Source organism: Hevea brasiliensis, chromosome 9 (genome assembly GCF_030052815.1).
Source record: "Hevea brasiliensis isolate MT/VB/25A 57/8 chromosome 9, ASM3005281v1, whole genome shotgun sequence".
NCBI classification, from domain to species: Eukaryota; Viridiplantae; Streptophyta; class Magnoliopsida; order Malpighiales; family Euphorbiaceae; genus Hevea; species Hevea brasiliensis.
This window is the reverse complement of record NC_079501.1, coordinates 688555-704819: the sequence shown is the minus strand read 5'-3', so window position 1 is coordinate 704819 and position 16265 is coordinate 688555. Positions and strand designations below refer to the sequence as shown.

The window sequence follows — 16265 nt, the reverse complement described above, 5'->3', positions numbered from 1 at the left end:
TTTTTATTACAAAAAAAAAAAAAACTCGAAATGAACATGGGTCGGCTGAAGGGGTACATACTAGATAGCCTCCTTATGATAATGGAGAGAGATGCGATAGGATATTTATAGTGTAATTCCACTTCACGCCACGCAAGACGCAACCGTCTAATTTCAAAGGGGTGTCCCGAGTGAAACCTAAGAGAAATGGGAAAGGCAGCTGATGAACCCTAGTTAGGCAATTAGGGCAAAGCAGAATAAGGTATGTCCCTTTAAATCCGATTCTCTCTCTGTGCTTCAATTTCTTTTGATGAAATTTTTGTGCAAAACATGAATTATATATGAACAGATCTGAATAGTATTCGACTATTACCCTTTAGTTTCAATCATGATACTACCGAAGATTCTCTTGAGTATTTAATAATAAAATAGTTACTATGACCTTTTACGATTGCAAAAGGTTAAGTGTTTTCTCTTCTTCTGTTTGTTTTTCTCAAAGTCTTGGTCAGTGCTGCAGCTTACAACCTCTCTTTGCTCGACACTTACATCGCTTTCTGCCTTTTTTTTTTTTCTCTTTGCCCAGTCATATGCTTAATATTGTCTGTGGGATTACCCCCTCAGTGCTGAATTATGGAGTCCTACAAATTTCCCCATGCTTTCTTGTCTCTCTCTCTTGTTTCTTTCAACAAGTTGATATGCAACGCCTTAGGTTAAAGATTGATTCACAGGCTTCAATTCAGGGGACTTCTTAGCAACACGTAGCTTTTCGAAGCAAGTGGCAACTGAGGGTAAGACCTTGCACTGCCCTTAATATTACCACTTTTACCAACACCTGCTTCGAGCTACGCTATTATTTATTCACTTGATTATTTCCATCACTGAAAATTTTTACCCTTTCTGTTTCTAATCACAATTCTTAATAAATCATTTTTATAATTAAATTATTCTTATTTTACTAATAATATTTGAATTTAAGTATTCTACATTTTGTTGGAGGACAAAAAAGTTTGAAAGAAAATGAAAAGAATAGATGAAAAGGGAATTTTGGTTGTTCGGGAATTTGTATGAGTGGAGGGAGCTATCATAGCAACCCAATAAAAAAATATCTTCTCTATTTTTTTTTCCTTTTTTTTTTATTCTTTTCCAAAAAAAAAAAATCAGATAAAATATAATAAAAATATATGCTTTTTACTTTTCTCCTCAAATTGTCGCAATCCTCATAGAAATGTTTCATTAAAATGTATTTTTTCCTTCCCCTTCCCTCCGGCCCTCTCTATCCAATCCATACATGTTCCCTCTCCCCTCCCACTCCCAAACAAGGTGTTAGTTTTAGTGACCTAGGTAATTCATTTTCTTTCAAATTTCTTCTTTTCTTTTCTCCATCACTTATACAATAAAATATTCTTTCTCCAGCCCCTTTTTCTCCTTATTCCCAAAAAGATGATATAGCCCATCAGCCCACGTGTATGATATCTCTAAAATGTATGATTTCTGTAGCCTCTGCATTTATAGTCATTAAGTTTCATTCTTACATTTAGTGCATTAAAATTCTTAACTATTAGTGATTTTGTTTGTTCACTTTCTCTTCTCCATACCATTAAACCTTATCATATATATATATATATATATATATATATTTAAAACCCTAAAACATAACTTCATTGGTTACTAATATCAAAAGCTAATACATCAACAAGGATATAGAGGGGGAATAACACCACCCCAATCAACTACACCAGAAATTAAAAACAGCAACCCTTGCAAGAACATGGGTTACCTGAACGCTTAACAAAAACACAACTACAGTTATGAAGCTCGCTGAGAAGAGCTTGAGAATCACGAACAACTTGACCAAAATCTTATCATCATTTGATGTCCTATAAATATTAAAATGAAAGTTCAAAGGTATTGGTGCTAGCGACAATGGCATAGAAAATCCGAAAAATGGAGTATTTGGCTAATAAACATTGAACGAAATTGCAACAATATTTGATAAATTAGATAAAATTATTAAACTCAAAATTTTAAATAAAATAAAATAATGAAAATATTTAGCTTTTTGTGGCAGTAGGCATAATAATATTAAAAAAAAAAAAACTCCTATGTTCTGTTACACTTACGTAATTCTAACTTTCTATCAAATCTTAAATGATTTTGTCTGAAGAGATATTTTACATTTAATTAGCCAGAAATGATGCAAAAAAAACCCGGGGGAATGGTCACCTCTGCAATGTTGAATTAGTGCTTCTTTGATTCTTAAATTGAAATTTCATTTATTTCTATTGTTTAATGCTTCTTAATTTAAAACAATTTAGGTTTAAAAGTTTATTTCATTGAAAAAATAATTTTATATTTTTATTATTTTATATATAAGTAATTATGAATATATAATTATTTAAATATAAAATGAAGAATTACTTAAATATAAAATTTAAATGTAGGAAACTATTTTGCCAATATAATAAAACTTTTATGTGTTAAATTGTTTCAATTTAAAAAGTAATTAGTTAGGTCAATTTAGATGATATGGATTAATTGATTTATAAAATTTAAATTTAGAGATCAAATTGTCCTTAAAAAATAAATTAATTAAGAACTGATTTATGAATTTTATTTTACGTTAAAGACTTAATTTTAATTTACCTTCATTATTATTATTATTATTATTATTATTATTGGTAAATTATATGTATGGGCTTCTTTCTCTTACTATTGGACGAAGACAATTGGCTTAAAAGTACAAAAAGGATAATTATTTTTTTCCTTTCATGCACACCATAATTAATGTTTCATGTATTGTGCATGATATTTGATAATTCATTGCACCGTACAATTTATATTTACACATAATATTAAATAATTTATCAAAGATATTCCTGTCAAATAATTCTAATGCTATCAATGAAAATTAGTTTAATTAATAAGACTCACTCAGTGCTCTTATTCATTTAAGAATAATTTGAATTATATCAACCGTCATTATTGTTAATAATTTATAAATTTCACTATGATATAATTTCCCAATGAAGTTGATGAAATGCTTTGATTATGGACTAGAAGCCTTCTTTGATAAACTTTTTGTTATAGAAAAATAATCATAATAATAATAATAATAATAATAATTCTAATGGCTACCGATTGTTTAGAAATTAAAAAGCTTTGCTTAATTTCGTTTTATAGATTCTTAGATCAGTTGCTCTATTTCTATTCTAAAATTCAAATGATCTCATCTCAATTTCTGCAGGGCTTATCAAGTTTCAATTCCATCCACTGATTTCCAGGTACTTTTTTACACATGCATACTAGAAAATGACTTTTTGTTATTAATTTAAAATTTAGTAGTTGATTTCATGACTTCTTCACACATAAAAAAATAATAATAATAATAATAATATAATATAATCCTTCTTCACACCAAAAATATTGAGACAACGATTGGGATGAGGTATTAGTCTAATCTAACCCCCTCCCCCCACCACATGCATGCATGGTATTATTAGAAGTTATTTGATCTCCTATATATCTATTCTATATATATAGAGAGAGTTGTACGCGAAGAGGAGATATGTGGTCGTGGGAAGGGTGTATTTATGATATTAGTCCTTTTTTTTTTATATACAAATTAATATTAGGAAAATGACTTATTTCATTATGTTAAATATATAGTTGATTGCATGACATGAAACAATAATTGTAATGCCATATTTCAATAATTTAGGGGTCCTGGTGGATCCTTTGTACTAGAACTTGTTTTACCTCTTGTTATATATAGAGTTGTTGAGAGGAAATTTGTGGTTGTAGGCAAGTGTATTTATGATGTTAGTTTTCTTTTATATGTATTAATAATATCAAGAAAATGACTTGGAGCTATTGTTGTCACCTCAATTTTCTCCTTAGCTCTATATATAGGGGATGTTCAAGAAATGCTACACTTGCATAAAGAGTGAACCTAATATATATATATATATAACTTTTATGATATATTAAAATATAAAACTATAAGGTTTGTTAATATGACTGATCCAAGTTTTCTATAATTTTAATTAAAATCAAACTAATGCGTTTTCTGCTTTTGTTTCGTCTGCCCAAAAATTATATCTTCTTTTGTTAGTAAACAATTGTTTAAGTTGTGAAATTTTTTGAATGTCGTTCTCTAATAAAAATAATTATCTAATAATTTATCTTTTACAACTCTTTCTCTCACCTCCGCATTCTTCCCATCCAATCCCTCTTGTTTCCCTTTTATTGTTATCGCAACCCACAACCTGCCAGATATTATCGCCAACCGCCCACTAGCTGACAACGACAAGTATTAGTTAGTGGCGATCACCAGCGGCAGCAACAGTAGGAGAGAAGGCGTCGAGGGATTTGCTGAAGAGAAACTATTAGAAATGTAAATCCAATCTTAAAGTTAAGATTAGAAAAGTTAATCAATAAGATCTATAAACATTTTTCTTCTTTTTTTTTTTGTATTAAATTTGCATTTATATGTACATTTTATTCTTTTTCATATATAATTTTTAATATATTGGCACCATATAAAACAAAGAAAGGTAGATTTAGATGGGCAGCGGTTTTGTTCTCTTCTGTTTTGTCCTTCAGCTCTTATGTCCTTGGAATGCTACAGTTGCTTAGCTACGCATGGGAAGTTATTGTCGCTGTCACTATCTCTGCCAAGTAATAAAAGTAGTAGAAGAATCTCATCTAGTGGCTCTTGTAGTTTTCTTCAATATTTTTCATGGATTATTTCAGAGACTTGACAACTTAATTGTAATCTTGGCGTGTAACGTTGCAATTGATAGGAACAACCCATGGACAATTGTTTGGCTTAAATCCTCACTGGTTTATAAAAACATCAGATCATTTTCCAGCTGATATTTTAGGAAATTATTAACAAGTAGGAGTTGTGTTGTGGCTTAAGCTAATAAAAAGAGGATGCACATGAATCACATTCCAAATGTCTTTTTAATACGATGGGTAGCAAATATAATATGTGGTGCGTCACAGCTAAGTGAATTATTTTTCATCTTGTTACTCTGCTCTATAATAGAGGTCCATCTCCTATGCAGGGAAGGATTGAAAAATGAGAGGGACCATCTTTAATTTATTTGATTGGTTTGATTTGCAGTCCTTTTAACTGAGACAATGAAATTGGGACTCGTATTAATGAATCAATAATTTCAAGCTTTATCAAATAAAATACGCATGATTTTAGGATAAAAGGCTTTTATTTGGGTGTAAGAAAAAAAAGAGTTAGGTATGGTATGAACGCCTGCAATGTTGTATGTTAATGTGAGTGTCTTTGTAGAAAGGATATGTTCTTCTGTTATACGTGTTATTAGATTTGATTGCGAGTGTGAATGTGAATGTGAATGTGATATTCCAAAGTGAAGCTCTGTGTTGTTTGGCAGTGATGATTAAGAAGACCCAAATGCCAATTCATATCTTTGAAGCCGCAATTTGCCTCCTGTTTTCTTGCAGGAAACACATCTCGCCTTTTTCTTCTCCAATTCATCAGCTCAGCTAAGTCACTTTTTTTTTTTTTTTTTTATTCATAGCTGCATTGCATACTTCATATTGAAAAGAAGTAATAGATTAATATTAAATAATATTTCTTGTTTAAGCATTAAAATAAGCCTACAAGATTATATTTAGGTCAACACAAAAGAATACGTTGACAAATGCAATTAGCCATTGGTGAGCTGGAGTGCATAGGCAGTGACAAACGTACAGATGATAGGGGGCCAGCAGCCAGCAGGGTTTGGCTCCTCTAAGCTAAGAATAATATATATTGATTTTTTTTTTTTTTTTTGGCCGGCCCCTAAAGTTTGATTATTCACTAACTCTTGCTTAGGGCGCATAGCTTCGTTTGAAATTTTGAGTTTTTATTTTTACTTTCCATATAATGTGCTTTTCATACACTTTTATTTTATTAGAAAATAAATATAATTATAAAAGTTTTGGGATTTTTAATTTTTAAGAGTATGGTAGTAATTTCTTATAAAATATTATTTTTATACTATTATATATTAAATTTAGATGGGTTATTTGTTTCCATTATTTTAGAAAGTTTTAGGGTTTGTTAGTAATTTTGCAATTAGAAAATCCAAATCTTTTGCTGTTCTATTGAAATAATAATATTAATAAAGAAATATAACTTTTTCTTTTAAAATTAATTTTTTCATTTTGTCATAAATATATCTTAAATTTAAAAATTCATAATATTTATTATATTTTTAAATTAATAGCAATTCTAATTATATTTTTAGCAAGATAATTTTATTTTTTTAAAAAGCTTACCACTGACTTTTATTTATTTATACATATTACTTTTTTACGAGATATATATTTTAATTATGCTCTCCCAAATTATATTCAAGCATCCGTACTGGCGTTCGGACAATTAATCATAGGTTATATAACCAATTAAGTTTCAATGGATGAATTATTATTTTATTTAAGAAAGTCAAAATTATGGTTGAGGACTTGAGGAGCTAGTGACACAATCACATTACCCCATTGCAAAATATTAATTAATAAATTAAACAAAATAATAATTATATATCAAAAGGTGATCATTTATTAGAATTACGATTAATAAAAATATTTTTTAAATGTATTAATTAAAAACTAAAATTAACGTATCTTAATGATAAACTATTTTAAATAATTAAATAGTTCTTCAAGAATTATTTTTTGAATAATATTTAAATATTTTTTGACAAAGATCTCTTTTAATCTTTTATAAGAAGTATTAAATTTATATATTCGACAAAGATAAAGGTTTTGCTCGATAATTTTAATTATTTTAATAACTATAAATTATCTCTATAATTGTTAATTATTAGTTATTAGATATTATTAATTAACTATTTATATAATCACTAAAATAAAAATATTTAATAAATATAATTATTAAATTAATTAATTATTAAATATAAAAATAATAATATAATTTATTAACTAATTATTAAAACGTTCTTTAGCTTTTAAATAATAATATAAAAATTATGTTACCGTATAAAAAAAGAAAGATAAAAATTGATGTCAAAATATATTCTATCCACGACAATATTTAGTAGAATAAAGAAACGACGTGGGCCAGTCAAATTAAGGATGGACACGTCGTAGGAAAATCCATCATGAATTCATGATCATCGTATCTCATGCGGCTAGCGTATCAGCGTCGAAAACGATGGGTTGGATGGTTACGGTTGCTGCGCCCAATGGCCAATGCCATGCTACAGACTTAGCCCCCTACTACTAGTCGTATATATGACTTTCTTCTGTGGCCGGAGGTGGTGGCGTAGATCTTGCGTAGCGAATTAAACCCCAGCAATTTAGGAATATCTGAATATGAAAATTAGTCAAAGGCTAGTGAATTACATTTTTGTTTTTGGATCTTGTGGCTCAATTTCAACAAACTATTCTTACTTTGAAATTATATCATAGGCAACAACTATGAAAGTAAGTTGCCGTCAACATTAAATTAGCTCTTATTGCCTTAATGATTAATAATGACTAATTAATTAGGGGTTACATATTTTCAAATTCAATTTTAAATAAAGAGTGAGATCTTGAAAAATTAGTCAAGAGTTCAAACACCCAAAAAAATTAAATTTGAGATTAAAATTATTCACTGACTGACATGGTTGGAATCAAATTAGAAAAAGGTTACGTTTGATTTTTTTTTTCTTTACGTGATTGTTAATTTCTTTAAAAAAAAAAAAATAAAACAGCCCTAAATTAAAATTGAATCATCAACTGGACTAGCAAAAATTTTTAAGGGTATGCTGAGCATAGTTACAGTTGATTACTGATATTGAATAATTTAGATCATTAAGTGATGTTAATCTTATTGTATAATTTGAAATGCACACTAATTAATAGTCAAAAATTGCATAATCACGAGTGACGCAAGTCGGTTAGAGAGCCAGCTGACTTCCCGAATCGCACCACGTCATCACATTGGAAGGGTGGTTGGATTTTAGTATGCATATTAAGAAAATAAATATATATATAATAATTCAATTAAATTTCTGGACGGTTAAAGCTTACAAGGATTGTCAAAGAAGAAACTGAATTTAAAGTCACGCATGGCAGACCCCATCTCACAACTGTCCAAACCTAAGATGTGGATTAAATGAACACCTTTAAACACTCATTGTATGTTTTTCTTCCTGCTTGCTCTCCTTATCGTGAGTTTGAATATGCCCCCATTGATTGGACTGGCAGGGCCTCGATCGGCCTCTGTTGTTTACATTCTGATTTAATATCTGCATGAGAATCTTATTAATATTTAGAGATTGTGTTATTAATTATAGTATTTAAAGAATAATGATGGATTAACTAAAATCCTAGCTAGTTAATTAGCTGTTTTTATTATCTATTGTGGTAACTAAGAACCCTCTCGGCCGTGGCTCTGAACGGACAAGAGGAACTCACAAATCCATTCACCAAGTGCAGGTACGTTTTCAACTCGTGACAAGTAGCAAAATTGACGCTATTTAGGTAGGGAGAGTCCTTGCTACTGAGTTTGAGCTCTCTCCCAACTTCTGCATAAGCCAACTGGGTTTCCTCCACCCGTTTTTGGATCCAGCTAGCGAGGCCAGCAACGTTCAAATTCTCTTTATTATTTGCTACCTCATTGTCTCCGTCGATTACAAACCCAGGTACTTTTGTTATTAGATCATCCGAGTTAACTATGCGTAGAACTTTTGTGCCTTGTTTTTCTAGATGTTGGCGAAAACTGCGGTTTCCTACACGTGGACCACCGAAGGAGATGACGGTCACTATTGGGGCATATTTGAAGGTTGTTTTGATGTCATAGGCGGAGAGAATAGCGAGGGCAGCGCCCAGGCTGTGGCCTGTGATTGTCAAGCTAAGAGGCTCGTCGCCGTAGGATTTAAGAAGTCTTTCGATCTCTTCACGGACCATTTCTTGCAGGCTTGGGCCCATTGTGGTTCCAGAAGTGTAAAGGCTCCAAAATCCACTTTCCACCATGGGTCCGTGCCTTTTAGGACCTTTGTCAGAGTCTACTTTTGGGAGGTGAGACAAGGTGGCGCGTAGATTTTCCAGCCACTCTAGGCAAGTTGCAGTGCCTCTAAAAGCTATTACCACGTCCCTTCGTCCTAGTCTCGCAATCTCATCCTTGTCCTGACACACGGCCACGTAGCCTATCCAACTAGACTGAGTAGCCACCCAGCTTGGCGCTTTTTCTATCCAATGTGGTAGTTGGATACCAGACGTAGCACGGAGATGTTTGGTTAGCCGGTAACCAGTTTCAGGCAAACCGGACCTCTCCAGCAATGTGTTTTTGGGGAATCGACAGGTGGCGTAGGTGGGTGAAGAAGTATCAAAGTCGAAAGACTTGTATGCGGCTTCAACAAAATCTCCATATCGAAGAATCTCTCCACGTAAATTATCATCCAGCGGGTCCAGCAAGCCTTCCCAGTTCCTGACACCTTGATATTCCATCCATCTATCGCCTAGTTTAACAGGTCTGTGGGCGGGGAACCATGACGGCATTGAGTCGGCGCTATCAACTGGGTGCAGTAGACGTTCCCATTTCTTCAGAGGTTGGTTTTCTAAAGGCTGCTTCCTATTGAGCCTTATGGGTTGAGTGTGAGTGAGGGTACAACACTGTATTCTCGAGTGTGTTGATGAGGATGTTGAAGGGAGTGTACATGGCGATCCCAGGGAGAGCCTCATTTTTGAGACTATGTTACACTTGGTAAGTAATCTTCTCGTATAAAGAGCAAGGGGAAGGAGGAGTGTTTTTTTTAGGAGGCAAACTGGGTGGGATGCAGCGATGAGTAATATAAAGGAGTGCTTGAAGGCTTGAAGGTGCTGATGATTGTTGCTTCCAGAGGATTTTGAAGGGGCAGCTGTAGCATTTAAAGAAGAGAAAAGGTGTGAAAGAGAAGGTGTAAAGGGTTAACTAAAAGCTGAAAGAATGGATAGCTCCTTAGTAAAATTACTGTAATTTTACCAATATGTGTTAATCTTTACAACCCAACACAGGTAAACATTCACAATTAATGTAAGATTTGGATACGCTGTGGGCGCGCTTGACACATCGACATGTAAAAATGTTGAGAGAGAGAGAGAGAGAGAGAGAGAGAGAAGACTTATTGGGCACAGACAGTTAAGGATGCAGGGGCAATCACACACACATGTAGCCGTAGGGCCTATGTAATAAATCTTAGTTGTTTTAAATCTTTAAACTTTTATGTACGTCAAATCCATGACAGACAAAAAAAAAATTATATATGTATATATATGATTTATTATAAATTAATTTAATTAAAAATTTCCTAATAATATTATGGTAATATAATTTGATATGAATAATTTACTTAAATTTAATTTATTATATATGTTATATATATTACTTAATTATACTCTGCTGAAACATAAGTTGATTGAAGGAGGAAAGTAAATTTTTGTCCTTGAATTTTTTTACTATATTAAATTTTGTTCATTTTTAAGTTTGTAGTCCAATTAATTAAAATATTTAAATTTTAGTTCAAATTAGCCTTTTATCCTATGAAAATAATTAATCCATATTTTTTTATTAATTAATATTAAAAAAACTTATATACTAATTTAAGCTTAAATCTAAAAAATTTAGCTAAATTGAAAATAAAAATTTAAATGACAAATTGATTATACATAAAAAAAAAATTCATAGATAAAAAAGAGTTTTCATCGTCGATTTAGTATTTCAAAATTCCACTATTACCCTTAAAAAAAAAATCACCGTTACATGTGGGGCCATTGTCAGTGACGTAGTGAAGAGTTTGTTCTCCGCTGTTTTTAATTGTGTTGTATTAATGGAAAGTCCCACCGCATTTACGTTTCTCAATTTCTTTGGTCTTTTTCAAATTTCCTTTTCTTGGTAATGGAAGGTTTCTCTTAAGCAAGAATTACCAAATCAACAGTAGAAGAGCTTACTAAAATATTCTCGCAGCTACTTTCAGTTATCTTAATTCTGTTTTTCTAACGAATTAATGCCATAAATTTTGTCTTAATTTTGATGTGATAAATTGTGAATATTTTTTGTAATTACAAATTAAATTATTTACAATAATGATATTGAGATCAATTTTTTTTCCAATTTTGATTAAATTTTAAATTAAAAATTCACAATTTTACATATAATAATAATAATATTTAATTAAAACAATGGTGAAGAAAATTAAATCAATTTTTTTTAAGTATATAATTTGATTTAATTCAATAAAATGAGAGTTCGAGTGAGTAAGTATGTAATTGAGTTTATGATAAGTTTAGATTTAATAATAATATTTGTAATGGAATTGGATTAACTAAATTTATATTTAATTAAATGTGAAAATATATAATAATATTTATAAATTTTAAGATATTTTAAATAAATAGAAATGAAATATTTTATATGATTATTAATTTCTTTGAAATATAAACACATTTTTATAAAAATTATTAAAATTAAATAAATTTTTAAACAATATTTGAATAATATTAATTATGTTGAAGAAAAATGCGAATGATTTGTAATTAAATTTAATATAAATGTAAATATTAAAATTATTAATAATTCTCATGGTATTTTAATTATCAATCGACATCTCTAGGCCACGAGGCCACAACACTTGTTTGAATAAAGAAGGCAGCAAAACATGCTTGTTGTATAAATATGGTTTGTTAGTTTATTTTAAATAGGATGAGTTACAGTTTCATCACATTAATCTCATGCTTCAAAATTCATTTTTTTTTTCTAAAAAAAAAAAATAATTCTCTTAATGCCCTTTTGAGAATTCGCCCATAAATCCCTTTTTTGTGTGTTTTCTTGCCTAGCTTTTCCTTTTCTGTTTTCTCATGTTTGGTAAGTAACCTTAGTGTTTTCACTTTTCAGATTATCTTTTAATTTTCTCTTTGTTTTTGGCATAAATGCTTGTTTATATAGTTATCAATTTGGCTTCCAGTCAATTCAACCTGTAGAAAATCCACTTCTGAACGTGGGTGATGAGCTTTTTGTGATACAATTTGGTGAATGGTGATAAGGGTAGTGTCTTTGATGATCGACACGTGGATAAGGTATCAGGGTAGTATTTAGGAGAATACAGGTGAAGTACAAGTAATCAAGATGCTTTTATGACTCCTTTTGGGTACTCGAATGGACTTAAGATCAATCTACGACCTTTCCCTATGCAAGACAATAAAGAGTTAAAGGGTCAAAAGATATTTCTCACTTGGCACTCTAATGATAAAATTAGTACAAATTAGAAGAGTTTAAGAGGGAAAAAAAAAAAAGCAAAGAAGGAAGTCAAAGTATAGGGAGTATGAAGTTATAGAGGTCAAGGAATATTTTACTTTAGGTAGTAAATTCCTATATATACCTCTATTCTACCAATTAATAATAGTTTACCATATGGGTATTTATTGCTAAGTGGCTCTACTCTATTCAGCTATGCCTTTGTCAAGGGCTAGTAAGATAGCGAATGGTCACCCTTCAAATACTTATAGTCGACTTATCTCATTTAGTTACTAACAAGATTAACTGGTGAGATTAACAAAGTTTATGACCGGTCACGGTTGAGTGGTATGCATTCAACTTGCTTATTTGTACTCGACTATTATACCGGTACCCTAGCTATACATAGTGGAATAAATTTTTTAGAAACATTGAGAGGTGGAATGATTTATATTGTACTACAATTAATTTCGATTATGATTCAAATTAAATTTCAAAAAATATATAAATTTTTAAAATTAATTTTATTCATAATTATTAAATTATTTATTTATAAATTTAAAAATGATCAATGAAATTCAATTTGCATTAATAGATATCATTGATTCAAAATTTATTTTTATATATAAAATAAATAAATAAATGGATGCGTATTTATAGATTCTAGCAACCAAACACTATCAAAGGAAATGGGATGTAGTTATTGCAAAAATGAATACAACAAATTATAATTCTTTCATTTTCATATCAATCTAATTTTTAACTCACAATAACTAGCTGGAATGAAGTAGGCAATGAGTAAATGAATTAATATGGTGTTAGAGAGGGGTTGTAACTCTCCCTCTTATTTATTTGGAAATGAAAGCATAGGCAAGCTTTTGATTTGGTCATAAATTTATAATAAAGACAAATATAAAAAATGAAAAAGATAAATTTAAATAGAAAAGTAAATATGGTATACGATAGTTGAAATTAATTGCAGTGGTTGGTCGGACATATCTTTTTGGGAAACGGAGGCCTACTGCCCACCTTCTTTATGCGAGAGATCAATTCTGTTAAAGACCCGGAATTATTGAATAGGTCTTCCATTTTACATATGACAAATTTATTTAAGAAGAAGAAAATGAAAGAAATAGTTTATTTTCGGAGGAGGAGATCCACAATGCTCTGCTCTTGTGATTTGTGTATAAATCTGTGGCTGATACTTTTTTTTTTTTTAATAACAATTTTTATATGCCATTATGGTAAAATTTATTCACTATTATATTTTAAAATTTATACACCATTATGGTAAGGCGTGGATGCATTGCCTTGCTGTTGCTGCTGCTGCGCATGCATGGAGATTTGTCTTTACATTTACAAATGAAGAAGGTCGTTCCCTCCTACTGAATTGGAAGTGGCTACGGTTTCAAATTGATGGGGACATTGGGGACTTCTTTTACTATCCATTTGCATCTTTTGTTTCACTTCACCAATTTCTAGTCAAATGGAATTACCCCTTAATTAATCTTTTTTCTCTTTATGTGAACAAAAAAAAAAGTTTAATTAAATGAACTTGTAAAAATAAATTTCCTCATGAAATGATCTTTTCACCTAAATCATATTTTTCAGTATAATGACAATTTCACTTGCAAAATTATGTTATCCTCCATTTCCTTTTTTTTTTTATGAAAACATATTATTTATGTCGAAATTGCTTGAGAAAAAAAAAAAAAAGGCCCCGTTTGTCAAATCTGTAAGGCTTTACTTTTTGTATTAATAAGTAAAAGGCATTGGAAATATATGGCTTGTCGGTATGAGCAATATAAAAATTATAATAAGATTTGTCGGCATAGCGTTAGAAGATTAAGATATATATATATATATATAGTCTAACGATTCATATACTTTGGATATCATATTATATAATAAATATTTAATTATTACACTAATAATAAAATAAAATGTCACCCATGAAAGAAAGAAGGAAAATAAATGAAGATGAAAGCTTCCTCACATTAATGGTTTGAATTTGGAATTCAGATTTCAAGTTGCACGTTTATAGCTCATTGGAAGGAGATTTTTACCAAATGGAAGAAGGATTTCTTGTATTTTAATTTTTATGAGTTTTTCAAAATAATAATAAATTAAAAATATTTTATTATTAATCACCATATCTTCCATTATTTACCAAAGGAAAGGATTTCAATTGTGAAAGATCAAAATCAAAATGATAGAAAGTAGTCCATTTTCTCTCTTACAATCATAATCACAATCTATTCATCCTCTTTGATATGCACCGCGGAAGCGTGTAAACTGTAAAAAAACAAAGCAAACATACAAAAACACAAATATTTACGTGGTTCACATTCTCAATAAAGGACTACTTCCATGGGCATGCCATCTTCCATTATCAACAATAAATAAATCATCATTACAAGCTCATAGCTATACTATACATCAACCCAATTACACTTAAGAAAACTCATACTATATCAAACTGCTCATAGTAAATACATTAGTTAGTCCCTCTTAGTCTCCTCTAGACATAACCCAATATATTTACTATTATAACACTACACCACAAATGGTGTCTTCAACTATATGGCAAGAGCCCTCTCACCAATAGACAAGAATCCCTTCCTCTTGAATTATATGTCTTTTCTACATCATAGGCCAAAGCCTCTCTCTACTGCAATTGGCAAAAGCCCCTCATCAATGGGCAAAGTCAAATCCACAACAATTGGCAAGGCCCCTCTCCATAATGGGCAACAGCCTCACTACATGAGCTGAAAGCCACTCTCTTCAATGGGCAAAAGCCCATCATCAATGGGCAGAGTCAGATCCGCAGCAATTAACAAAGCCCCTCTCTACAATGGGTAACAGCCTCACTTCATGAGCTGAAAGCCAAATAACCTTGTTCACCATTCTCCTATTTATAGTGTTAATTCTCTCAATCCTAATCTAATTAGGAGTCCCACTCAATTTAGGAATAACACTAAAATAAGAGTTATACTCTATATAGGAAATGTACCACCATCCAATTGAGGAATACTTTTCTAACTCAAATTAGAAAAAGATCTCTCCAAATCCGACCACAATTTTGAGTCATAATTCTAGCACTCTTTTTGTTCTTTAGCATAATTTTATCCCTTAATTAAATTCATACCATATTTGGGAAAATGAATGAATTGAAGCAACATGCCAAAAGTGAATCTTTCTATCCCTCTATTTCAATTATCCAATAAGGTGATTATCCATAATAATAAAATTCTGGCAATTTTATCAACCAAGTACAAGTGATGATCCACTCGGCATTCCACAAAAGTTGGTAAATAGTAATAATGACACGTTCAAGGTTTTTTTTTTTTTGTTCTATTAATTAGACTAGTCATCAGGAATCAAATGTTCAAATATATTCAAAGTTGTCTGCTTTTAATTGAAACTAGTTATAATTTAGAGCTGCTTTCAATGTGGATAAACAAGCACCTTGTTACCCTAAACTTAAAGGAAATTATGTCTATTTCATGTCTAATCAAAGATGTCATTTTCTTTCAGGAAGCCATCTTTTTCCCCTGGATCAGCAAAACATTAATTGCTGTTGATTTTACCATTTTAATTATTCTGAACTGTCCAATCTGCGAATGCAGGGCCAAACCAGAATTCCCAAGCAATGGTTGAAATTTACAAGAACCCATCAAAATTATCAACCAGCCAGTAGTGTAAAGTTGTGTGGTTATTATGGTGAGACAGGAAAAAACATGCTTAATGCAGATTAGTTCCCCCATTATATATATAATTACTTTTTGAACCCAAGACCATTTCCGTGCTTTGCAGATGTGGGATTTGCCTAAGAGACCTTTCTCCCCCGCTTTCGAGACTCAGCGTCCTCGCTGAGGTTTGGCCCACCATCGCCCAAGAGGACACGTGAGTGGCTCTGATACCAATTGTAACAGTCGGGCTCCAACCACTAGAGGAACTGTCCGCTTTGGCCGTAAGCCTCACGGTTTTGTCCCACAGGTGGAATGGAGAACTTCCAGGAGGTCACCCATTCTAGGATTTCTCTCAA

At 31.0% G+C, this 16265-nt stretch overlaps 1 protein-coding gene across 1 annotated transcript; it reads right to left on the bottom strand.

Annotated features, from left to right (window-relative positions):
- Window positions 1-8361: 8361 nt before the first annotated feature.
- LOC110649277 (phospholipase A(1) DAD1, chloroplastic-like) lies at window positions 8362-9690 on the bottom strand. The gene has a single exon (XM_058154128.1). It carries the CDS (start codon window positions 9688-9690, stop codon window positions 8362-8364), a length of 1329 nt encoding a protein of 442 aa, XP_058010111.1.
- Between the last annotated feature and the right edge of the window lie 6575 nt (window positions 9691-16265).